The sequence below is a fragment of the Drosophila ananassae genome, unplaced genomic scaffold (assembly GCF_017639315.1).
Source record: "Drosophila ananassae strain 14024-0371.13 unplaced genomic scaffold, ASM1763931v2 tig00000107, whole genome shotgun sequence".
Classification (NCBI taxonomy): domain Eukaryota; kingdom Metazoa; phylum Arthropoda; class Insecta; order Diptera; family Drosophilidae; genus Drosophila; species Drosophila ananassae.
Genome location: NW_025319115.1, coordinates 268150 through 295133, shown reverse-complemented (window position 1 = coordinate 295133; position 26984 = coordinate 268150). Strand labels below are relative to the sequence as shown.

At 40.0% G+C, this 26984-nt stretch overlaps 1 protein-coding gene across 1 annotated transcript; it reads left to right on the top strand.

Moving 5' to 3' along the window:
• The first annotated feature begins 19675 nt into the window (after positions 1-19675).
• LOC123258293 lies at positions 19676-24933 on the top strand. The gene is made up of 2 exons (XM_044718164.1): positions 19676-24074; positions 24470-24933. The coding sequence occupies exons 1-2, from the start codon at positions 19676-19678 to the stop codon at positions 24931-24933; spliced, it is 4863 nt and encodes a 1620-aa protein (XP_044574099.1).
• Positions 24934-26984: the final 2051 nt, after the last annotated feature.

Genomic DNA, 26984 nt, shown 5'->3' with positions numbered 1-26984 from the left:
AATCAGTACGGCAGCCGTTGTCTCAATGCCCACGAATCGCTGGATGAACAGTTCCTTGAATTGGGTCCAGGTGATGCCAGCAAAGCATACCTGTGACAGCCATTGCGAAGCACTGCCTTCCAGCGCTTTGCTTAGCGCTATTATCTGCGAAGATTAAATAGACCGTAGTCCACCATGCTGTTGCATCCGTTCCCGCACCATCGGGATTAAATTTGGGCAGTGTCACATGCGTGGTCTTCCCATCTGACGCAGAAGCTCTTGGCGCCTGTATGGCCTTTATGATTTCCATGAGGTTTTTGTTTTGCTCCTCCAGCAGTGTCGTATATTGAGTGGATCTTTGCCCTTGGGGCGAAGGAGATCCCACTTCTGATGTAGTAGGCCCAGTAGTCCCTGTAGTATGTCCAATAGTTCCTTCCATTGTCACTTAATAAAATCGATGCGGCAGCATCCGCTCACGTTCGTTACCATCACTCGACTACCACATTTCCTCAATCGATCATTTCTCTCACCCTTCTCTCTCTTAGCCTTCTCTCAAGTTGAGCCTATGTCGTCATCTCTTTTCATTTCTTTAAACTTTCGGTAACTCTACCAAGACTAAGACTACCACCGACTCTGCTGCTGTGCCTTTCGCATGAATTCTATATTCCCCGAATTTAGAATTTCGCTCTGTTTGTCCTTGAATTCTACTGTTTCCCGACATATAAATATCTTTAATACATAAATATTTAATTTAATTTAATTAATTTCATTTTCTTTACCGTTATTAGGTAAAATCTCATTAAAAAAAAATAATAAATAAATAAAAGATTGTTCAAGAACATCACATCTCATGTTATAAAAGTAACATCCTCTTTGTTAATGACTACCTAGTGTCGTGAGCTATGCTTCTACACTTATGTATGCTGATGATGTCAAGCTCTGCTTTTCATTCTCTGACCACTTCCTTCATAGACATCTGCAATTCGACCTTGATGAAGTATTCTTGTGGTGCTGAAATAATCTTCTCTCACTAAACTGCTCAAAGTGCAAGGTTATGACGTTTAATCGTAGCATGCCTCAGGTCATCTCGTACTCAGTTGGGACTCACTTTTTAGATCGTGTTTCTTTAATGAATGATCTTGGAGTTATTTTCGATCACAAGCTGTCGTTTAATGAACATATTTTTGTAACAGTTAATAAAGCCAAAGAAGTACTTGCTTTTATCAAGCGTTGGTCAAAAGAGTTTGATGATCCCTTCACCACTAAAACGTTGTATATCTCTTTGGTTCGACCGATCCTGGAATACTGTTCATGCGTTTGGAGTCCGCAGTATATGGTTCATCAAAAAAGTATTGAATCAGTGCAAAAGCAGTTTTTTTTATTTGCCTTAAAATATTTAAACTGGGACTCAGATGATCTTCTTCCCCCATATCTTTGTCGGCTAAAATTATTAGACCTACCACCATTGCAGGTACGTCGTACTTGTGCTGGGGCCATGCTCCTTCATAAAACTATTCTTGGTCAAGTTGACTCGAAACTTTTACTCGAAAAGATACTTTTCTCTGTTCCAAACAGGTCAACCAGGTCCTTCCGACCCCTTTGGTTACCAATTTGCAGATCTAATTTTGCGGATCATGATCCTTTTCGCGTTATTTGTAAAAACTATAACCTATTGTCACATATATTTTCGCCTGAATTATCCCTAGATGTAATAAAATCTAAATTGATTGTTTTTCTATTAGAATAATTTGCTTTATATATTATAATTAATTTTAATAATAATTGTATAAATAACAGATAATTGTTATATTCAATAAATAAAAAATATTATTTTTTAAAATTTATAGATAATAAGAATAAAATAACTTAATGAAATTGCGTTATTTTTTAAAAAGAAGGAGATGTGGTGTATGCACACATGAGTTCTTATTACACAACATAAATATTGAGCGGCAACACTTTGTTATCCGAAGCCACAACACTTCGTTGTTATACCAATAACCGTTGTTAAATCGTTTTTATACCAATGGCACCCATTGAAACTCAGACAAAACCGAAGCTGGAACTATCTGGTGCTGAGTTACTAGGAAGACTGATGACTGAAGTTGTTGATCTTGGAACATATAAAGGAGATTATTGTTGTTGGTGTGACTCCTCGGTTGCCCTATCCTGGATTCAAGATGAACCTGCTTGAGTTAATGTGTTTGTTTCTAATCGCGTCTCTTCCTTTCAGAAACTCACCAAGACAATGAAATGGGGTTATGTTCCTACTGCTTTTAACCCAGCCGATCTATTGTCAAGAGGTTCTCTTCCCACTGAGCTATTAAACTCCCTCCTTTGGTCCCAAGGTCTTCTTTTTCTTCGTGTTTCCAAAGATGATTGGCCCATCGCTATTGTGGTCGAAAGGGCAACCACCGAACTTCACGCCACGACCTTATTGGCTACTGCTCCACCCAGGGATATCGCCGCATTGTCAAAGTTTGCCAACCCGCCCTACAGAGTGTGTTCGCCTAAATTTGCAAATTTTGCCGCCGCATCCATCACGAAGGAATTTCGGTCCAGGGTTTCAAAGGAAGAACCCATCTGCTGTTGCGCGTCGTCCAGCTTACCGAGTTTAAGGAAGAGATAAGCTTACTAAAATCGCGCAGATTGGTTCCGCCCTCAAGCCCGCTTGCCTCGCTTGATTCTTTTGTGGATCATGCTGGTTGCTTCGTGTTGACGGGCGATTGCGGAACTCTGTACTAGATTTTGATGGACGTCTTCTGATCATTCTTCCCAGAGGCCATCCCGTCACTTCGCCTATAGTGACTCATGAGAAGATCCTGCACTCTGGCCCTCGGGCACTAATTGCGAAAATCCGTTCTCAATACTGGCCCATTGGGGGGAAAAAGACTGTTTCAAGGGTTTTGAACAAATGCATACGCTGTATTCGCGTAAAGCCTCGTCTACTGGAGAATGTCATGGCTGATCTTCCGACCGAGGAGTTAAAGGATTCCAAAATTTTGATGTCATAGGTGTGGATTTTTGCGGACCTTTGTTCTACAAGGCAGAGGCTCGGAATCAGGGCCCTATCAAATGTTATGTGAGCGTATTCGGGCAGTTGGTTCTGCAATTCTTCGCTTGGATGAATTGAGGACTTTGTTGTGTCGCATAGCCTCAATCATTTATTTTGGAGCCCTTGTGTCGATTTCAGAAAATCCTGCGGACCTAGATGTGCTTCACCGCCATCAACTTTCATCGAACCGGACCTTCGCGCGGTTCCCACTGCATACGTACAGCCCACCTCCCGTCCAACCGACCGAGGGACGCTGCCGCATAACGTACGGCTCGAATCGCGGGGATAGATCCGAGAACGTTTAGGAGAAGAGTAGGGGTAAGATATTACGAGGAAGAGTGTTGCATAGATAAGGCGTTTAGTATAAAGGATTTAAGATTGTTAGTGGAGCAAAGTGGCAAGGTGTGGTAGAGACCATTGTAGTCCGAACATAATACCCTGAACGGATCGTGTTGGGCATATGTCGAATTACAATGGCTAAGGAGTAGAGGACGGAAGTTTCTAGTCCTTCTACTAGGAACGTTAAAATTTAAGCGTGTTAGTAAATGCTGACTGTCTACATTACCATATATAAGATTATATAAAACATAACACCCAGCATCGTTCTACGATTTGTTAATGATGGTAAGTTGATTAATAAAAGTCTACTATGATAAGTGGGAAGGTGAAGATTTGCATCCCAATTAAGTCCCCTAAGGGCGAAAATCAGGAAGTTTTTTTGTACAGATTCTATGTGATCTCGGTGTACTCCATATTGAGGACTCCAGACACACGATCCATACTCAAGAATCGGACGAACCAATGATGTATATAACGTTTTTGTTATGTACGGGTCATTAAATTCTTTTGACCATCTTTTAATAAAGCCAAGCACACCCATAGCTTTATTAACCATGGTAGATATATGGTCGGTAAATTTAAGTTTCAAATCTAAAAGGACTCCCAGATCGTTAACCTGAGTTAATCGTTCTAAAGCGTTCCCATAGAGAAAGTACATAGCCTGGTGAGGACTAGTTCGATAAAAGGACATGAGTTTACATTTCGATCCATTAAGCTTTAGGTTATTTGCAAAACACCAATTTTGAAATTTATCCAAATCGGATTGAAGTCTAGATTGGGCACTAGTGAATTTATACTGAAGACAAAGCTTAACGTCATCAGCGTACATAAGTACGAGTAAATCAGTTAAGGCAAGGGGCAAGTCATTAATAAAAAGTGTAAAAAGTAAGGGTCCAAGATGGCTTCCTTGAGGCACCCCAGATGTGACGCGGACTAGACGCGAGGTAACATCTTTAAAGAAGACACGTTGGGTTCTTCCAGATAAGTAGCTCGAAATCCAGATAAGGAGGTCAGTTGGGAATCCCAAAAGACTGAGTTTACTTATAAGAAGCGAATGGTCGACAGAGTCAAATGCTTTACTGAAGTCAGTGTAAATGACATCTGTTTGTAAGCCATTCCGGAACCCATCCGTGATAAAAGATGTTAGCTCCAGTAAGTTGGTAGTGGTGGAGCGGCGCTTCATGAAGCCATGCTGGCATGGAGATATTATTGAACTACATAGGTGTTGCAAATGTGGAGTGATAAGTTTTTCAAAAAGCTTCGGAATTGCTGACAATTTAGAAATGCCCCTATAATTGGCAGCGTCGGATTTTTTCCCTTTTTTATGAAGAGGAATAATGTAAGATTCCTTCCACATAAGGGGAAAGATCGAAGTCTCCAGCGAAAGATTAAAGAGTTTAAGGAGCGGTTTGCACAGAGCCTCGGCGCAGTTCTTCAGAACACAGCCTGGTACTCCATCGGGGCCTGGCGAATACACGGGCTTGACTTTAAGAAGACCCAATAACACACCACTTTGATCAAAAGAAGGGCAAAATATAAGGTTGGCTGATTGGATATTATAAGTGTAAGGCTGACCTGTACTGGTGCTAGGTGAGTATGTTGTTTGAAAAAACTGTGCAAAGAGATCGGCCATTGCCTGATCAGTGTTCGTATATGAGTTCTCAAACATAAGCATAGGAGGAGAAGATACATGTTTGCGCTTAGTGTTTTCAAAGTTATAAAACTGCTTCGGATCCTGAGTAAACTGAATCCGGCAGCGGCGTATATAACTCCTATAACATTCAGCGTTATGCACGGTGAAATTGGACCGAGCTACTAAGTATCTTGAATAACTAACTGTACAGCCAGATATTTTATGTTTATTTAAAAGTCTATTCATAACGATCTTTAAATTTCCTAGGTGCCTTGTATACCAAGGCGGATTAATTGAAACGGACGGATATTTCCATGGCACGCAAACGTCGAAAAATTTATTCAAAGTATAATAAAATTTAATAAAGGCAATGTTTACATCTTCACATGCCAGTAGATTGGACCAATCAAATTCCAAAATTAACTTATTTAATTTCATAAAGTCAGCCTTACGAAAGAAACGAACTTTATGAGATTTAAGTGTAGGCTTAAGGCCAATTACGTTATTGTTTTCTATTAAAACCTCAAGAGTGGGATGATATGGATCCTCTGGGTTGGAAAGTGGTAAAGTTCTGGAAAGAGTAATTCCATCAGGATCAGAAACGAAACACAAGTCCAGCAGCCGACCTAAAGAATTTCTAACGTGGTTAATTTGCCCGAGTGACATGTCGAACATGCCCGCCGGGAAGTCATGGTGCGAATTCAGCAATAAAGACGGTGAATTTTTAACATTGGACCACCTGAGTTCTGGGATATTGAAGTCACCCAGAGCTACTAGCTGGTCACCATCAGACAGACGATCAAAAACAAACCTAATAGCGTCTAAATGTTGCCAGTATGTGGGCGGTTCGGACGAAGGGGGTACGTAGGAGCACGTAACGTATAATGATTTATCGGACAATATGATTTTAATGCAAAGAAATTCTATGTCACCAAACTCTTGTGATTTAATCTCTTCAGAAGCGAAATTGGAGTCTACAGAAATTAACACTCCTCCTCCCCTTCGCAGAGTTCTATCACGTCTAAAAGTGGTGTACTTACTTGGAAAAACTTCGGAGCTTAAGATCTCCGGCTTTAACCAAGTTTCTGTAAAGACTATAATGTGAGATGCAAAGAAAGAACTATCAGAATAAAGTTTGGGAAGCTTACTTCGTAACCCTCTAGTATTCTGATAGGTAAGTGTTAGTGAAGGCATTAGTTTTTTGAAGCTGACGTGGAAGGTTGGTCAGTGGCTCTAACATGTGGGAGTTTCACTCCCACAGGTTTGGTCATTTTTTTCTTCACCGTACTTGGCTGATGTTCTTGGACGAAAATGTTCTCTGGCCAGAAACTGGCGGAACAAATCGTCTTGAACATCTGCGCGGGCACACGTATTTTGAAAGATGACGTATGCCTGGTGTAGTTATATTTAAATTTAGTTATATCTGCCACCTTTATGTCGGCTTTTGATTTGGCTTTGATGTAAGCCGAGAGATCAATCTCAGAAGTATCAGGGGCAAGCCGGGAAACAAATATGTGTTTCGATGGTGGGATCACCTGCAAGGGTTTTGGTGCCGCCGAAACGAGTATGGCAGCATCAGTTCGTACCGGGGGTCCGGAAGCTTGATTGCCCTGTTCGGTGACTTTTAAGGGGGTTTCAATTACACAGGCCGACAATTTCCAACTTTTTTTTTCCTCCACGCATAATTTTACCTGCTCCATAACCTTTAGGCTCTTCTGAACCAAAGTCCAGAACAAATATAGGTTCTATCACCCACAGTTTCCGCGGTACACCTAAGAGAAGAAATCGATCAAATTTTACCATATATTTAATTATGTAGGCCGTGTAATGGCGATGACCATCATTGTTTCTAGTACATATAATTTTTGAAATGTACGTGTACCGACGAAAAAGAATAAATAGTATCTAGCAGTTACCATATCTTTGGAATACTTATCCAAAGTTGAAATCTCAGATTTTCTACATTCATTTTTGGTCTTCTTTGATTTTTCCCCAAACATTTTTCTATGGAAGCTTTTTATTTTATTATTGAAATCAGTAGATCATACTATGTTTTAATTTTGGGTTTCAGGAAAAACGCGAAATAATTTTATTGAATTTATTATAGGTAATTAAACAATATTTTCTTCAATTAAATTGGAGTTTTTAATCTCATATTTTCAAAAAGTCATGGCTATCTACAACTTCTGTAAAGCTTTATGAAACAAGCTGAACCTTCAATAGATACGTTTTGAACAAAGAAACGTATATAGCCATGACTTTTTGAAAATATGAGATTAAAAACTCCAATTTAAATGAAGAAAATATTGTTGAACCACCTATAATAAATTCAATAAAATTATTTCGAGTTATCCCTTAAATCCAAAATTAAAACATGGTATGATCTACTGACTTCAATAATAAAATAAAAAGCTTCCATAGAAAAATTTTTGGGAAAAAATCAAAGAAGACCAAAAATTAATGTAGAAAATCTGAGATTTCAACTTTGGATGAGTATTCCAAAGATATGGTAACTGCTAGATACCAGTTTTTAATTTTACTTGGTACACATACATTTCAAAAATGATATGTACTAGAAACAATGATGGTCATCGCCATTACACGGCCTACATAATTCAATATATGGTAAAATTTGATCGATTTCTTCTCTTAGGTGTACCGCGGAAACTGTGGGTGATAGAACCTATGTTTGTTCTGGACTTTGATTAAGGGGAGCTTAAAGGTTATGGAGCAGGTGAAATTATGCGTGGAGATTTTTTGCTGTTGGCCTGTGTTATTGGGTCTGGTGGTATCACTTGAAGCGATGCCACAGAGGACATATCGGAAAATTGCTCGTTTATGCTGAGATATTCGGAAACCGAATTTTTCCCAGGTCCGGCCCTTGGGGTGGCCAGAGATATGAGCGGCTGCATAGTTGTCGGCTGAATAGGCTGAAGACTTTTCGCCACGGGCACATCACTAAAAGCAGATTTCTTACGCTTTGGAGACTCATTTAGTAGTTGAAGACTACTAAACTGTGTATCTAGCGCACAGAGTTGGTCGTTGATTTTACGAAAACCGCTAACCAGCTCTTTAAATCCACTTTTAGTCTGTCTCATGAACGATCTCATTTCGTCCTGAACAGCACGACAACCGTCACAGCAAAAGTGGAGACCAGACCTACGTGAGATGGCATCCGAAACTGAGGCCGTGAACCCGGCACACTTAGCGTGTAAAACGTTTTCACATAGCCAGCAGTGGATGGTAGGCTGGGATGAAGAGATTGTCTTATTACAAGACTTCAAACCACAGACAAGTTTAAATTCCATTATGAATATATTATTTTTATTATTGACGTACCGTGAACCACTGTGCCAAAGAGTCGAAAAAGGGAGAATAAAGAGGGCGATTAGTGAGAGTTAGTATAAGAGCAAAGAATATAGATAAGAATCTAGTGTGAGACAAAAGAAGCAACACCGTAAAGGATGAAGAAGCAGAGCAGTGCTATGTTTGGAAGAATATTAATAAATTTATTATTTTACCTCCAAATATATCACTGCACACGCGAAGCGAATCGGATGTTTGGGATGAAAAGAATCGGGTTTATGTAAATAAATAAAAATAAACACCGGATTGTTTATAATTATTATAATAAATAAAGATTTTTCAAAACGCAGTGCGCACAAAAAAAACACGTCCGTTCGCATTAAGAAAAAGTGAGGAAGTGAAAGGACCTTACTGCCCTAAACATCAATCGTCTGGATGGGTGGCAGAGAATCTTTTTCTTGCAGAAGGTTTTCTGGGCGCGTTGGAAGGAGGAGTGTCTTACGCTATTGCAGCAGCGTTCCAAATGGCGCACCCCTGGCCCTGTAATTTCTGTTGGTGACAGGACTATGTGAAGGATGAGAATCAGGATATTGGAGCCGGTTTCTGGGCGTGACGGATTGAACCGTATAGCCATACTTAAGACAGCGGTTGGAACGACTAAGCGTGCGGTGTCAAGGTTGTGTCTGCTGTTGAACATTTCAAAAATGATACGTACTAGAAACAATGATGGCCATCTTCATTACACGGCTTATATAATTCAATATGTGGTAAAATTTGATCAATTTCTTCTCTTAGGTGTACCGCGGAAACTGTGGGTGATAGAACCTATGTTTCTTTTGGACTTTGGTTCAGTGGAGCCTAAAGGTTATGGTGCAGGTAAAATTATGCGTGGAGGAAAAAAAAGTTGGAAATTGTCGGCCTGTGTTATATGTATAATATGAATTACATATTTAATTATTGGAAAATGTCCTTTTTATACCCTTGCAGAGGGTATTATAATTTTGGTCAAAAGTGTGCAACGCAGTGAAGGAGACATCTCCGACCCTATAAAGTATATATATTCTTGATCAGGATCACCTCCTGAGTCCGTCTATCCGTCTGTCTGTTTGTCTGTCTGTCGGTTTCTACGCAAACTAGTCCCTCAGTTTTGAAGCTATCGAGTTGAAACTTTGCATACATCCCTTTTTTCCTTGCAGGTAGTATATAAGTCGGAACGGCCGGGATCGGTCGAATATATCCTATAGCTGCCATATAACTGATTGATCGGAAATGGCATAACATTGGTGTTTTTTAAGTTGGAGGGTTGAGACTTTCCACACATGTTATATTTGGCCAAAATATCTTGTCTACAAAATTTCATAAGGATCGGCCGACTATATCCTGTAGCTATCATACAACGATCGGAATTGTCATAACTTTGGTGTTTTTTAAGTTAGAAAGATGGGACTTGGTACAGATTCTATTTTGGACAAAATAATCTGATTTGCCAAATATCATAAGGATCGGCCGACTATACACGATCTTCTATATATTTAATAATACAAGATGCGTGGCGTCACCTAGCGGACTGCGACTCAACTGCAAGGGTATATAAACTTCGGCTCCGCTCGAAGTTAGCTTTCCTTTCTTGTTTTCTTTTAAATTTTAATGAATGCAACTTAAACAGACTTAATTGATTAATAAAATTCATTAAATTAAAATTTTTTACATTTTGCAGAGCTGCGAAAACGCGATATGGACAATGAACGTAAGAAGACGGAGTGGGAAACGCCTGAGAAGGAAGCTGTGGGCATGCGAAAACAATTTGAAACCAATTTGAAATTTTTCCTTTGGAAAAATTTATTTGAAACACTTTTTATATAATTATAATAAATATAATGTTTTACCACCTGTTGAGCTTTGTAACGTCGGCGATAGTTCGGCCGGGGTGGCAACCCGAGGCAGTGGGAAAGTGGCCTACGTGGCAGCCCGATCGCATAATAGAACCATAATTAGCTATTCCACTGGGGGTTCTGACGATCTGGCAAAAAGCTTAAAGCGTAGGTTAGAAAAACCGCTTGGGAGCAGCTTTCTTTGGCGTTTTAACCACTGATTGTGTATGATCAGCCGATTAGTGAAAGGCATCGAGAAGTTCAAAAAACTTACCTGCTGAGGGATCGGCATCAATCAAAAGGCTATAAGCGGCCGTTGCCGGCGTACGCGGATTTAAGTTGAGGCTGGCCGAGGATCGCAGAAGCGAGGTTAGGTCATGGTCGTGTTAGCCTGAGGTAGTTATTTTTGATTCATTAGGTCAAGGGTCTTGGCGTTCAAGTTAGAACCTTAGTGGCAGCAAGGCGTGATTTAAGCGGCGCGCGCAGAGGAAGCCGAAAATTGTGGCGCTCAGCCAGAAGAAGCAGAGCGAATCTCGCCATTCGGCCGCCTGTGCGGCGTGGCGGACGGAGGACGTCGAGGTGTTTCCAAAATTTTTTGTAGAAAACTGATTTGATGGTGAAACCTTTATAAGGATCAACTATATACATATACTATATATATATACTCGAACTGCAAGGGTATATCATCTTCGGCTCCGCCCAAAGATAGCTTTCCTTTCTTGTTTTGGTATATGGTTGATAAAGATCGCAAGAACACAACATTTTAGATTCTTTGGATATATAAGTATCGTCTACAGGAATAAGCATCGGCGAAGGCGGTCACGGCAATGATATGGCTTTTGATTTTTGTTGAGCTAAAAATATTTTTTAATAGCTGCCAAATAAATAAACGATTCCACAATTCAATTTCAATTAAATTTCAATGTTTTTACTCGAGGATTCAATCTAACCAAACTCGCAGCCGCTCAAATCAGTGCAAAAATACAAGTAAATCAAAGCTTAGCAATAGAGACTCAGAACAATGCATTTTTTTATCATTTCGCTGGCAAGCGGCAAGGCGGGGGAACGCACACAAACGCAAGATGAGCTAGTGTGCAGCAGCTCTACAAAAAAGCTCCCCAAAGCATACGAACGGGGGAGAAATAAACAAAAACAAAACTGCTGATAAACCCGCCGCTGCTCCTCAGATTTAGAATATACATTATTTTACATAGTTTCGCCCTTGACTGCTTGGCTGACAATCCTCCCCCCGTTAGTCGTTCCAACCGCTGTCTTAAGTATGGCTACACTGTTCACTCCGTCACGCCTAGAAACCAGCTCCAGCATCCAAATAAGCATTCCAAAGCATTCAAAATAAATGATTGAGGCCATGCGGCACAACAAAGTCCTCAATTCATCGAAGCGAAGAATTGCGGGACCAACTGCCCGATATAGGTGGTGCTTCCCACAGACCGTTAAAATGGGGAGAGCGTGGAGGAATAAACCGTCACTCGATAGACTCCCACAGACCGTTAAAATGGGGAGAGCGTGGAGGAATAAACCGTCACTCGATAGACTCCGACAGGCAAAAATGGTGCAGAGAAGCCATAATCCACAAAAGAAGCAAGCGAGGCAAGCGGGCTTGAGTGCGAAACCAATCTGCGCGATTTTAGTAAGATTATCTCTTCTTTAAACTCGGTAAGCTGGACGACGCGCAACAGCAGATGGGTTCCTCCTTTGAAATCCTGGACCGAAATCCCTTCGTGACCGATGCGGCGGCAAAATTTGTAAATTTAGGCGAACACACTCTGTAGGGCGGGTTGGCAAACTTTGACAATGCGGCGAAATCCCTGGGTGGAGCAGTAGCCAATAAGGTCCTGGCGTGAAGTTCGGTGGTTGCCCTTTCGACCACAATAGCGATGGGCCAATCATCTTTGGAAACACGAAGAAAAAGAGGGCCTTGGGACCAAAGGAGGGAGTTTAATAGCTCAGTGGGAAGAGAACCTCTTGATAATAGATCGGCTGGGTTAAAAGCAGTAGGAACATAACGCCATTTCATTGTCTTTGTGAGCTTCTGTAAGGAAGAGACGCGATTAAAAATAAACACGTTAAATGGAGCAGGTTCATCATGAATCCAGGATAGGGCAACCGAGGAGTCACACCAGCAACAATAATCTCCTTTATATGTTCCAAGATCAACAACTTCAGCCATCAGTCATCCGAATAACTCAGCTCCAGATAGTTCCAGCTTCGGTTTTGTCTGAGTTTTAATGGGTGGCACTCGACTCTTTGAGCTTAACAGCCGACAATCAGACCCTGACAATACATATACGCAAGCTCCATACGCATCCACGCTAGCGTCGCAGAATCCGTGGACCTCCAACCTTTCTTGGCAGGGAATGACTAAACGAGGAAACTTAATTCGCTGAGTTTGGTCAAAACTGGAAAAGAATTGAAACCACTCGGAGTGAAGGGATTAAAGAAGGCTTTTATCCCATGACAAATTTTCTCGGCACAGCTTCTGCTGTACAATTGAAAAGGATGTGTCTTATCCAGTTCAGTGTCATTATTCGAATGAATTATTGTTTTCTTACACTAACTTATACTAACAACAACTTATTTTGCGAGTAGGAAATGGTCTAAGGTAGGTCCAGCAATGCTTCTCAATCTTTGAGTTATTAAGAAGTCTTCTTCGCCACGGGCACCACTGCCACCTTCGCCCAGTTCTTCCATGGTGTCATTGGGGCCACCAGGGCCACCTGAACTTTGGCCACGGTTTCTGTTTTCACGCTGCTGCTGTTGAATATGTTGTTGGTTTCCACCACGGTTTGATTCGGTTGATTCTGATTAGCCGGGGGTGGATTGTTTTGTTTTTCGGGTCCATTTCCTGTGAACCATAGACAATTTTTGTATGGTAAACAAGAAAGGAAAACTAACTTTGAATGGAAACAGAGTTCGTTGACAGTATTTATTGTAAGATATGCATATATCAGATTTCGTTTGGTATCGCAAATATAGGGTACAGTTGGCCGATTCTCATGAATATTTCATATTTAAATCAATTTCTTGCCGGCTATATGGCAGCAATAGGCCAGTTGGCCGATTTTTATGAAAATAAAATTTCATAGAAGGCCTAAAAAAAATGTATGAACCCTATTCCAATTAGCAGTTGACGTATGTATACGCTGTTTAAAAAAACTGAACCTACACTACACAAAAGAAGATTATTCGTATACAATTTTTTCGAACCTGTTTGCTTAATTTTTCTTGGTAAACTTTGGTTAAAATTATTTACGACTTCCCACTTGCCTTAACTAGCTCATTGGTGCTTATGTACGCTGATGGCATTAAGCTTTTCCTTAAATATAAATTCACCAGAGCCCAATCTAGATTTCAGTCTGATTTGTCTTTTAAAATTGGTGATTGACAAAGCTTAATGGGTCGAAATGTAAACTAATGTAATTTAAGCAATCGGGTTTGCATTCTGGGTGTCCTATTAGATTTGAAACATAAATTTTTTCGATTATATATCCTGAAATACGTTTGGTTTTATTTTGCATTGAAATATTTTTGGTTTTATTTTGTATTGAAATATGTTTGGAGTTTATTTTATTGGAGCAGCAATGGTGCCGCTCCAACGATCGAAAGGTCTCTGATATTTACAATATTCTTTAAGTCTAACTAAGGCTAAGTCTCATAGCTGCGCTGCTCGCAGGCAGCGGCAGAGAGACGGCTACGTATCTATATACTTATGTATATTGCTATGCGCTCTCAAGTGTAGGCGCGAGGGCGTTCGTTGCAATTATGACGACACTAGCATTTCCCGTGGATGGGCTAAGCCAAAGATTTTTAATCTATCCTTATGAACTATGTTCATAATGTTTCCTATGTTTATTATTTGTTATTATAATGTTGTCTCTATCTCCTATTTCCGTTACTATATACGGACCTGTATATTTAGGATTGTGACCTGTCTCGTTTTTTAATAAAACTTGGTCACCTACTGATATATCTATATCCCTTACTTTGTGATCATATAGTATTTTATTTCTATTCTTGTTTTCTTCTAACATAACTCTAGCTCTTTTATAGGCTACTTCTAATCTATACCTACTTTCCTTAGCATAGTCATCTATATTATATAGTGCTTCTATACTATCTATGCTATTAAAATGTTTCGGTAAATTACTTGTTTTACCGAATACTAGCTCATATGGACAATAAGTGTGTGCCATAGAGGGGGTCGTGTTGAAACAAAAGACAAAATATTGAAGCCATACGTCCCAATCAGTTTTATCAACCGATATGTAAGATCGTATGTACTCATTGAAAGTTCTACGACTTCTTTCTATTGTTCCAACTGTCTGGTGGTGGTGTGCTGTGGTATAATATTTTCAATCTTTAAATATTTGCATAAATCGTCTATAATTGAATTCTTATATTCTGTTCCCATGTCCGTAATGAACGTCTTCATTGGACCGTACTTCAGGATAAAAGATTCAAATATAGCTTTAGCGACAGTATTCGCATTTTTATTTGGAACAGGATACTTAGTTATATTAAAGTGACTGCATACTCATTGCCATTTTCTGATTTTGGCAATGGACCAATGGTGTCCACTATTACTCTGTCGAAAGCGTTTATTGGTGTGTCTGTAATTATTAAAGGAGTCTTTACGTGTTTAGTTATTTTGGCTTTCTGGCATTTTTAACATTTTCCTACGTACTCAGTTATATCTTTAGACATGCCTTTCCAGTAATAGTGTCTTTTTACTTTGGCCAAAGTTTTTGATATGCCAGTATGACCTCCTTGAATTGGATCATCATGAAATGTAGACAAAATTGCTTCTTTTTCTTTTAAATTCGTTATTTGGGTCACCGGGTTGGGTAGCGCTACTCTTAATGTTTTCAAGATTTTATTGCCCATTAATTTAAAATTATCTATTGAAGTATGTTCAAAGATATTTTCCCACGGTGCCACTTTGAGTTGGCTGATTTTATGTATACCGGCTTGCATTTGAAGCCTTTGGAAAAATTGATCTAAGTCAATAACTCCATTAGTATATAAATCGCTAACATCATATCTTGCAGTAATTTTTCTGCCTTGTTTAAATAAACATAACGAATTTTTTATCTGCAAGGTCACTACTTTACGTACTTTATCATTGTTTATGACGTCGTACAGGTTGGGCTTAGAAGCTTTATTTAAAGATTGCATAAGAAATTCTTGTTTTTGATTTTCCGCGGGGAATTTTTGTCTACTTTGATATCTGGTAGTGACTTTCAATAAATTTCTAGTTATATTTTGTAGATCTTTGATGGTTATCCTTGATAAAGCATCAGCTACATAATTATCTTTTCCCTTTAAATATTCGACTGTAAAATCGTATTCTTCTAGATCGAGCCTCATACGTGTCAGTTTAGAACTGGGATTGATCATTGAGAAGAGGTATATTAAAGGTCTGTGGTCTGTTTTTATTAAGAAATGTTTTCCATATATATATGGTCTGAAATGTAACAATGAATTGCAGCTAATTCCTGCTCAGTAGTACATTTGTTACTTTCACCTTTTGTAAATGCTCTTGATGCGTATGCAATGGGAAGTTGGAGACCATTATGGTTTTTAGTTAAAACCGCTCCACATGCTTGCTTACTTGCATCTGTTATTATACAGAATTCTTTAGTGAAATCTGGATATTGTAGCAAGGTAGGTTCCATAAGTTTTGTTTTTAAGTATTGAAATGCATTTTCACACTCATCCGTCCATTTAAAAGGAACATTCTTTTTACATAATCTTGTTATGTGCCGTGAATAGTCGGCGAAATTTTTTATAAAACGTCTATAATAGTTACAAAATGCTACGAAACGTCTAGCACTGTCCGTGTCGTGCGGAACTGGGTAGTTCATAATGACATCGTATATCTTGTCATCTGGGAGTATTCCTTTATCAGTGCATTTATGACCTAGAAAAGTCACTTCATGCATAAAAAATGAACATTTTTCTGGATGTAATTTTAGGTTGTATTTCCTACATTTCTCAAAAACATCTGTTAATTTCTTAAGCATAAGCTTTTCGGAACAGCCAATTACTATTAAGTCATCCATATAAAGGAATGCTTGAGAAGGTTCTAGACCAGAGAACGCAATAGTCAACATTCTCTGAACGAAATAGCCCCTAATATTTTTAATCCAAAGGGTAATCGCGTGAAACGATATGAGCCGTTGGTCGTTGAAAAGGACGTTATATCTCTTGAGCCTTTTTCGAGTTCAATTTGATGGAATCCTGACATTAAGTCAAGACATGAAAAGTATTTTGCTCGACCTAGTTGATCTAAAATGTCATCAACTCTAGGTAATGGGAATTTATCAGAATTATAATGGGAATTTAACATTTGACCCGGGGGATGATTTCTTAGGATCAAGTAACAATGGGCTATTGTATTCAGATACTGACGGTTCGACAATCCCGTCAGAGATTAATTTACCTACTTCCTTTTGTATTTCGTTCACCTGACTATGTGGGCTTCGATAGTTCTTTATATATATGGGTTCATCATCTTTTAATCTCAGTTTCTGTTTATAAAAATTATTTGTGGTTATTGATTCGGTTTCCAATCCGAATATATCGCTATACTGGGTGCACAAGCTAGAAAGCTGTGACTTGAACTGTGGAGGGAAGTTTTTGAAAGTTGTGATAGTACGGATTTTTTCCTATTGTCTGAATTTGTGTTGACCACATCGTAGTTCGAAAGTGATTCATATGTTAGGTTATCAGTACTGACTACTTGGTCGGTATTTGTTGTGTTTAGTAGTCTTATGAAGGCATTATTAGATGTTGCTATGGTATTTGCAATATAAATGCCATGCTGAATTTCCTGAATTGGAATAAATACACTGTCTTCTTTTGAGTTAAGCTCAATTTTCCGAATAACTTGGGATCTTGCTGGCAGAAGTGTTGAATTATTGCCAGAACTATGAGTTATTGGTACATTAATTGGAAATTTTAAATTATTGGGTCAATCTTTATAAGCCAATCTTCAGATGGCTTGAAGTCTAATTGAATTTTTTTATAAAGTCGATGCCTATTATTCCATCGCATGGAATTGGGAAATGTGAATTTAGGATATGAAAATCGTGTGGAATTATGTATTTAGTTGTCTGTATCTCCAAAGAAACTAAACCTTTGGATTTGGTTATATCTTGACTTATGCCTTTTATGTCTATGATGTGATTCTTGGATCTTGGATGTTTTGGAAGTTATCCGAAGTTTCTTTTAAAATGGAAATGTCTGCACCTGTATCTATTAAAAAGATAAGCTCTTTTCCAGTAGCTACATTGAAAAATGAAACGAATATATTTTGACTGAGATTAATGAATTTTAACGAATTTTTTATCTGCAAGGTCACTACTTTACGTACTTTATCATTGTTTATGACGTCGTATAGGTTGGGCTTAGAAGCTTTATTTAAAGATTGCATAAGAAATTCTTGTTTTTGATTTTCCGCGGGGAATTTTTGTCTACTTTGATATCTGGTAGTGACTTTCAATAAATTTCTAGTTATATTTTGTAGATCTTTGATGGTTATCCTTGATAAAGCATCAGCTACATAATTATCTTTTCCCTTTAAATATTCGACTGTAAAATCGTATTCTTCTAGATCGAGCCTCATACGTGTCAGTTTAGAACTGGGATTGATCATTGAGAAGAGGTATATTAAAGGTCTGTGGTCTGTTTTTATTAAGAAATGTTTTCCATATATATATGGTCTGAAATGTAACAATGAATTGCAGCTAATTCCTGCTCAGTAGTACATTTGTTACTTTCACCTTTTGTAAATGCTCTTGATGCGTATGCAATGGGAAGTTGGAGACCATTATGGTTTTTAGTTAAAACCGCTCCACATGCTTGCTTACTTGCATCTGTTATTATACAGAATTCTTTAGTGAAATCTGGATATTGTAGCAAGGTAGGTTCCATAAGTTTTGTTTTTAAGTATTGAAATGCATTTTCACACTCATCCGTCCATTTAAAAGGAACATTCTTTTTACATAATCTTGTTATGTGCCGTGAATAGTCGGCGAAATTTTTTATAAAACGTCTATAATAGTTACAAAATGCTACGAAACGTCTAGCACTGTCCGTGTCGTGCGGAACTGGGTAGTTCATAATGACATCGTATATCTTGTCATCTGGGAGTATTCCTTTATCAGTGCATTTATGACCTAGAAAAGTCACTTCATGCATAAAAAATGAACATTTTTCTGGATGTAATTTTAGGTTGTATTTCCTACATTTCTCAAAAACATCTGTTAATTTCTTAAGCATAAGCTTTTCGGAACAGCCAATTACTATTAAGTCATCCATATAAAGGAATGCTTGAGAAGGTTCTAGACCAGAGAACGCAATAGTCAACATTCTCTGAACGAAATAGCCCCTAATATTTTTAATCCAAAGGGTAATCGCGTGAAACGATATGAGCCGTTGGTCGTTGAAAAGGACGTTATATCTCTTGAGCCTTTTTCGAGTTCAATTTGATGGAATCCTGACATTAAGTCAAGACATGAAAAGTATTTTGCTCGACCTAGTTGATCTAAAATGTCATCAACTCTAGGTAATGGGAATTTATCAGAATTATAATGGGAATTTAACATTTGACCCGGGGGATGATTTCTTAGGATCAAGTAACAATGGGCTATTGTATTCAGATACTGACGGTTCGACAATCCCGTCAGAGATTAATTTACCTACTTCCTTTTGTATTTCGTTCACCTGACTATGTGGGCTTCGATAGTTCTTTATATATATGGGTTCATCATCTTTTAATCTCAGTTTCTGTTTATAAAAATTATTTGTGGTTATTGATTCGGTTTCCAATCCGAATATATCGCTATACTGGGTGCATAAGCTAGAAAGCTGTGACTTGAACTGTGGAGGGAAGTTTTTGAAAGTTGTGATAGTACGGATTTTTTCCTATTGTCTGAATTTGTGTTGACCACATCGTAGTTCGAAAGTGATTCATATGTTAGGTTATCAGTACTGACTACTTGGTCGGTATTTGTTGTGTTTAGTAGTCTTATGAAGGCATTATTAGATGTTGCTATGGTATTTGCAATATAAATGCCATGCTGAATTTCCTGAATTGGAATAAATACACTGTCTTCTTTTGAGTTAAGCTCAATTTTCCGAATAACTTGGGATCTTGCTGGCAGAAGTATTGAATTATTGCCAGAACTATGTGTTGATGAACGGTCACTGTAAAACTAAAAAACTGCATTAATTAACAATTCGATTTGGAAACTGGGCACACAATAAAATTTATGTAGAGAAGAAGAAGGTATTAGAAGCGTCGGTTGCAAATTCGGCGTGTGAGTTTTTGCTTTGCTTTGTTTGACAGATGGCGAAATCAAGAGATTGAGCCAGTTATATTTTCAATAAATAAAGTTAATCATCATAAGGAAGTTTGGTCCTTCAGAGCCAGATTCGTTATTGTTAGTAAAGTAAAGCACCATTGCGATGGAACAACTCAAACGGCTAAAGGGAGTGAGGGGCCGTCTCAAATCCAGCCTCACCAAACTGCTACACACAGCAGAAAACTCTTCCGCATCAATCGGCGTTGACGCCGTGGAGGTACTGCTAGTCAGGCTCGACAAGGTTTGGAATGATTTCGAACTTGCCGGAGATGATCTGAGCGTGCTTGACGACGTCGAGGGCTGGGTTGATCCTGCGGATGACTACGACGAGTATGAGGCGAAGTACATAAAAGCCCGTGCGCTTTTGTTTTCCCTCAAGCGCTCACAGGAGCCGACAACACCAACAAGACATGCAGAAGGAGATTCAATAGCTAACAACGACGCTATTTCTCGCTTAGTGCAGCAACAACAAGAGTTTTTCGAACGCCTAGGAGCAACTTCAACACCAACCCAGGCTGACGCCGCGGCGCCAGTAAGGGAGACAGAATTACCGAAAATACACATAAAACCGTTTGGTGGCATTTACAAGGAGTGGCCAGCCTTCAAAGCACTGTACATAAGCACTGTACATAGCAAGCAACATCTGGGTAAGATACAAAAGTACCACTATCTAAAATCGTTCCTCGTGGACGAGGCTGCAAGTTTGGTACGCCATTTGCCGATTTCTGAGACGGCATATGACAACGCTTGGGAACGCCTCAACGAGAGATACGATCGACCACGGCAAATTATTCACAACCTGTTGGACACCTTTATGGAGCTACCATCGACTAACAATGGAGAGGTATCCATATTGCGTAGCATATCAGATGGTGCAAATGAGGTCATCCGTGCATTGGACTCAATTGGCCATATGGACCGAGACTGCTGGGTTATCCATTTATTGCTGAACAAAATCGATCCAGAGTCACGCCGCAAATGGGTAGATGCAAGCCGTGCTTCAAATTCACCAAAAGTCGAAGAGTTCTTCAAGTTCCTGGACGCACGATGTGAAGAATTTGAGCTGTGTCAAAGCGATCCTGTACCGAGACAGGGTGGTAACAATAAGAAGACAAGCAGAGCCATGGTAACTGCTGCGCTGACAAAATGCGTGAATTGTAATGCGGATGGGCATCAACTGTCTAAGTGTCCTCAATTCATTGGTTTGTCTATCGACCAACGCCGTTCTTTTGTAAAGCACAAATCTCTCTGCTTTAACTGTCTCAAACCAGGTCACAGGTCATCAAACTGTAGCTCAAAGTACAACTGTCAGCAGTGTGGCAGCAGACACCACACACTCATACACACGCATGCTATGCAGACCAACGAGGTTCAAATCACATCCACGTCTTCAAGCGATCACAAGGATCCAGACACGACATCGGTGACTGCGAGTCACATGTCACAGGCACTACGCACGCCAACCCTATTGTCACATGGGCAAGTAGGACGAACATGTACCTTGCCAACTGCATTGGTACACATCCGCAACTCTCAAGGCACATACACAAACTGCCGAGTGCTACTCGACACGGGCTCGGAGTTATCATATGTATCGGAATGCTGTATTAAGGCACTGGGTCTTAGTCGGGTTCCTGGGCGGATTCTCATTTCCGGCATTTCTTCAATCAAGGCCGATACCACGAGGGGATTCAGCACACTCACGATCAAGTCTCGAGTTTCTGATCACTCGCTACAAGTAAAAGCTCATATTCTAGGAAAAATCACATCTACGCTGGCAAGGGAAAATATTGATGCATCTGCGCTTGAGATCTTCAATGGGATTCCGCTTGCAGACACTGAATTCAACTCGGCATCGCCTATAGACGTCCTACTAGGCACCGATTCTGTATGGGCTATTTTAACCGGCAACAGGAAGCTGGATGCGCAAGGCAACATAATAGCTATTTCAACAATCTTTGGATGGGTTATCACATCGATTGCGTATCAAAATCCATCAATCACCACGTCATTTTTGTCTACAGTCGATATCCATGCTACTCTACAAAGGTTTTGGGAAATCGAGGACTCCCAAATCACCACTCACCATGATCCTGAAAATGTTAAGGTTGAAGAGCATTTTCAAACCACGCACTCACGCGACTCCAAGGGAAGATACACCGTAGAGCTTCCATTCAAGGATGCAGATCCACAATTCACTGACACTCTGCAGGGAGCAACCCAACGCTTTGCTTCTGTGGAGCGCCGTCTACATAGAGACGCAGATTTGCACTCACGGTATGTAAAATTCATGCAAGAGTATATTTCTCTAGGCCACATGCGCCAAATGAACCCTGACGAAATTCTCACCAACGATGGAAGGGTATTCTACATGCCACATCACCCGGTACTAGGAAAGAAACTACGAGTAGTTTTTGACGGTTCATTCCAAGATTCTTCTGGTCAATCTTTAAACGACACCCTGAACGTTGGGCCGAGCATTCAACGAAACCTGTTCGATGTATGCGTACGCTTTCGCCTACATAAATACGTTTTTTCTGCGGACATCATCAAGATGTTCAGGCAAATTTGGATCAACAAGCATCACCGCAACTATCAACGTATCGTTTGGAGAGAACATCCTTCAGCTCCACTTCTACATTACCAACTCTGCACTGTAACCTATGGCACTGCGTGTGCACCATTTCTGGCTGTACGGGTTCTTGAGCAACTGGCCAGAGACTACCAACATTTGTATCCAACTGCTGCGCGCATTCTTCTTGAAGATTTCTACGTTGACGACGTTTTAACAGGAGCTGACACCGAGGAAAAGCTTCTACAATATAAACAAGAACTAATTCAACTAATGTCATGTGCTCAACTCGAACTTGGAAAATGGATTTCCAACAGCAACCGCGTTGTCGATCCTGAGACAACAATCACAAACAACACATCATACAGTCCACTCGAAACTACGAACAAGGTTTTGGGAATTCATTGGCAACCGCACACGGACACATTGGCATACAAGGTATCTTTGCCCAGCGAGGGAAAGATTACAAAACGGCAAGTTTTATCAGACGTGTCTCGCATTTTCGACCCACTTGGATTGCTGGCTCCAGTGGTTATTCAATTCAAAATCCTGTTCCAAGAACTTTGGGTTCTCAACTTAGACTGGGACAGCGCGCTACCGCTCAGCCTGGAAGATTGGTATCTCAAATGCAAGAACGATATCAACACGCTCAATGAACTTGAGGTTCCACGCTACATTGGCAACTCTACTGATACAATTGAATTGCACGCCTTCTCGGACGCATCTATAAAAGCCTACGCCGCTGCCGTTTACAGTAGAGTCACTCTCCCTGATGGTAACATACAGGTTACTCTTATTGCTGCAAAGACTCGTGTTGCACCGCTCAAAACACAATCACTTCCACGCCTGGAATTGTGCGGCGCACTGCTACTAAGTCGACTCATCAACTCAGTCAAAGCTGCACTGAAAAACTACAACGTCACTGTTTACGCCTGGTGCGACTCTACCATTGTTTTGGCTTGGCTCTCGCACATACCTGCCAAACTAAAGACTTTCGTCGCAAACCGCACTGCCGAAATCCTCGGCATTATTCCACGAGATCACTGGCAACATGTCAAATCAGATGACAACCCTGCTGACTGCGCTTCAAGGGGCATGCTAGCTGCTGACTTAGTAAACCACAACCTATGGTGGAAGGGCCCACACTGGCTATACTCAACCGAAGCTGAATGGGTAAAAACACCTAGCACTCCTCATTCTAGTTTCATTTCAGATGAACAAGTCCAGGCTGAAGTAAAAGGTTCCGCTTTCACGACAATGAGAACATACAACACTGAAACCTCACTATTGGATGAACTGATCGACCGTGTCTCCTCGTGGCCGAAGCTACTTCGTATTCTCGCCTACGTTCTCAAGTTCATCCGACGCACTCGCAGAAAATCCAACACCGCTACGCTGACACTTGAGGAGATCCATGACGCACGGATCCTGTACCTTCGCCATGCCCAAGACGAATTCCAAGCTGACTACAAGCGACTCCTCAACCAGCAAGATTTGGGAAACAAATCAAAATTGCGCACCCTCTCACCGCAAATCGACAAACATGGACTCCTGCGAGTGGGTGGCCGCTTAGGTAACTCAGAACTGCCAGCGGATGTGCAGCATCCAATAATTATGCCAAAATCTCATCGCATAACGAAGCTCATTCTGGAACATGAGCACCGGATTCACTTACATCCTGGAGTATCGGCATTATTCGTGATCGCACGCCAACGCTACTGGGTGTTTGGCGCACGCAACCTCATTCGAAAGATCACGCATGACTGTCTAAAATGCTTTAGACAACGGCAACACACATCTCACCAATTCATGTCAGATCTGCCGTCTGTCCGGGTTCGGCAGGCATTTCCGTTTGCAAACACTGGCTGCGACTACGCCGGGCCAATCACCCTCAAGGTCCACAAGGGACGAAATCCACGCAAGGAAAAGGGTTACATTTGCCTATTTGTATGCCTAGCCACTTCTGCCTTGCATTTGGAATTGGCTACAGATCTTACAACCGACACATTCTTGGCGGCACTCAGACGATTCATCTCTCGCCGCGGGAAATGCTCGCAAATGTATAGCGACAACGGGAGAAACTTCGTCGGGGCAAAAAGGGTATTAAACGAAATGCAAACTCTTCTGAAGTCAGACGAACACAACAACACTGTACTGAAGGCCCTGGCAGACGAAGGAATCAACTGGAATTTCATTCCCCCCATGCACCACACTGGGGTGGCAAATGGGAATCAGCTGTGCGCTCTGTCAAACTGCATCTTCATAGAGTCATTGGCAAGAATGTCCTCACCTTTGAGAAAATGCACACACTTCTCGCCCAAATAGAAGCTGTGGTCAACTCACGTCCACTATTCTCAACTTCGGACACTGAGGTCAACTATCTGTCGCCAGCACACTTCCTCATTGGTCGTCCCTACACGACAGTACCAGAAGGCGATCTATCAAATGTACCAATCAACCGTTTGGATTATTGGCAACAGACTCAAGCTATGCTGCAAGGCTTCTGGAAACAATGGCACATGGAATATCTTACATCACTCCAGCATCGGCCAAAGTGGATGAACAAATCGGTCAACATGGCCAAAGATGACATCGTGCTCCTTAAGGATTCTCACACCCCGCCAGCAGCATGGCCTCTCGGAAGAGTCATCGAAACGTATCCAGGGAAGGATGGAATGGTCCGCGCTGTACGACTTAAGACTCCAACTGGAGAAACCACCCGTCCAATTGTGAAGCTCGCCCTATTACCAAATTCTGAAACAGTGTTTCAGGGGGGGCCGGGATGTTGATGAACGGTCACTGTAAAACTAAAAAACTGCATTAATTAACAATTCGATTTGGAAACTGGGCACACAATAAAATTTATGTAGAGAAGAAGAAGGTATTAGAAGCGTCGGTTGCAAATTCGGCGTGTGAGTTTTTGCTTTGCTTTGTTTGACAGATGGCGAAATCAAGAGATTGAGCCAGTTATATTTTCAATAAATAAAGTTAATCATCACTATGAGTTATTGGTACATTAATTGGAAATTTTAAATTATTGGGTCAATCTTTATAAGCCAATCTTCAGATGGCTTGAAGTCTAATTGAATTTTTTTATAAAGTCGATGCCTATTATTCCATCGCATGGAATTGGGAAATGTGAATTTAGGATATGAAAATCGTGTGGAATTATGTATTTAGTTGTCTGTATCTCCAAAGAAACTAAACCTTTGGATTTGGTTATATCTTGACTTATGCCTTTTATGTCTATGATGTGATTCTTGGATCTTGGATGTTTTGGAAGTTATCCGAAGTTTCTTTTAAAATGGAAATGTCTGCACCTGTATCTATTAAAAAGATAAGCTCTTTTCCAGTAGCTACATTGAAAAATGAAACAAATATATTTTGACTGAGATTAATGGTGTGAACTCTGACTTCTTTTATTATTGAATATTTAAAGGGCTTTGGGAGTTTCCCGAAGTGTTTTGGTTAGTATTTTGTGCAATTCTGACATTGCTTTGATTATTGCCATTGGGGCCTTGGTACGAGTTTCCACCGCCTCTATAGTTTCCTCTATATTGGCCTCGTCCTCCTCTGTTATTTTGGTTGTTGTAGTTTTTGTTGTTGTTTTGGTAATTGTTGTTGTAGTTATTGTAATTACCACGAGAATTACCTCTATAATTTCCACGTCCGCGATTTAAGCCGCGCTGTGGATAATTCTTGAAATATAGGACAGTATTTGACTGTCCAGTTGCTTCGGTGCAACTATTGACAAATTTGGAAACAGCATCGTTCTGTTTAGGCTTGTCTAAGGCTCTGTCTAAGGCTTTCGTCATCGGCTCAATTTCTTGTGTATATTGGTTAGCAGTTTTATTGCCCTGCTGTAGGTTCATCAGCTTCGCTGATAATACTTCGACAGTTTCGCCCTTGACGTTGCCTCTTAGTTTAGAAATTACTTCAGTAATTGTTGTCTCATTACCGATTAGATTTCTGGCGACACCTTTTAGCTTTGTTTTTATTATGGAGACAGCTAATTCTTCGTGCTCGCCTTTTATTGATTCTATTATTTGTAAAGCATCAATGAAGCTTGTTAAATTTTTAGCCTTACCATCAAAAACTGGTATAAGCTTGGATGCTGTATTAATAAAATCAATATTTGATTGTGCCATTGTTACAAAGTTAATTATTTTGTTTTTTATTACACTGGAGGTATCTGAATCTGTTGAATTGTCCAGATCAGTGTATACCGCTGGAATAGTAAGATTATTCAAATCTTCATCCTCTGTTTTGAGGTTTACTTTGGGAATCTCTTCTGACTCTGATTCATTCGCTTCTGTTGATTCTGAGTCAGGTGCAGTGTCAACTGCTATTGGGGTGTTTAGAACGGTTGGTACCGATATTTCTAAACTGTACTTTTGTTTAACAAATATTAAATTAGATCGTAGTCGAATCAAAAGTTTCGATACCTGTGACCAATGATCTTGATTTAACCTTTCCCTGTGTTTATGTATTAGCATTCGTGCTTCATTAATGCATTCTACTAATATTTCAACATGCTTCCTAACCGTGTTCGTTTGGATAGGTCTATTCTGGGTTAGTGACTTATATGATCTGTCAAAATTAGTTTTAATGTTTGATAATTCTGTGTATAATTTGTTCCATTCCATGCCTTTAGTTGGGCCGTACTTTTTGAGAGGAATATATTGACATATTTTATATTTATTATTTTATTTTATTTTTTTTTTTTATTTCATTTTCTTAGATTTTTACGTGTTAACATTTATGTGTAATCTGTTTTTTGTGCTATATATATTTTTTCTTATTTTTATTTATTTTGCTGCTTATATTTTATCCAGGTCAT

Bases quoted from the DNA above. Each gene is read 5' to 3' on its own strand.
- LOC123258293 (XM_044718164.1), top strand. From the start codon at position 19,676: ATGGAACAACTCAAACGGCTAAAGGGAGTGAGGGGCCGTCTCAAATCC. The intron at 24,075-24,469 runs GTTACATTTGCC...TCGCCCAAATAG, and splicing joins AAATCCACGCAAGGAAAAGG to AAGCTGTGGTCAACTCACGT.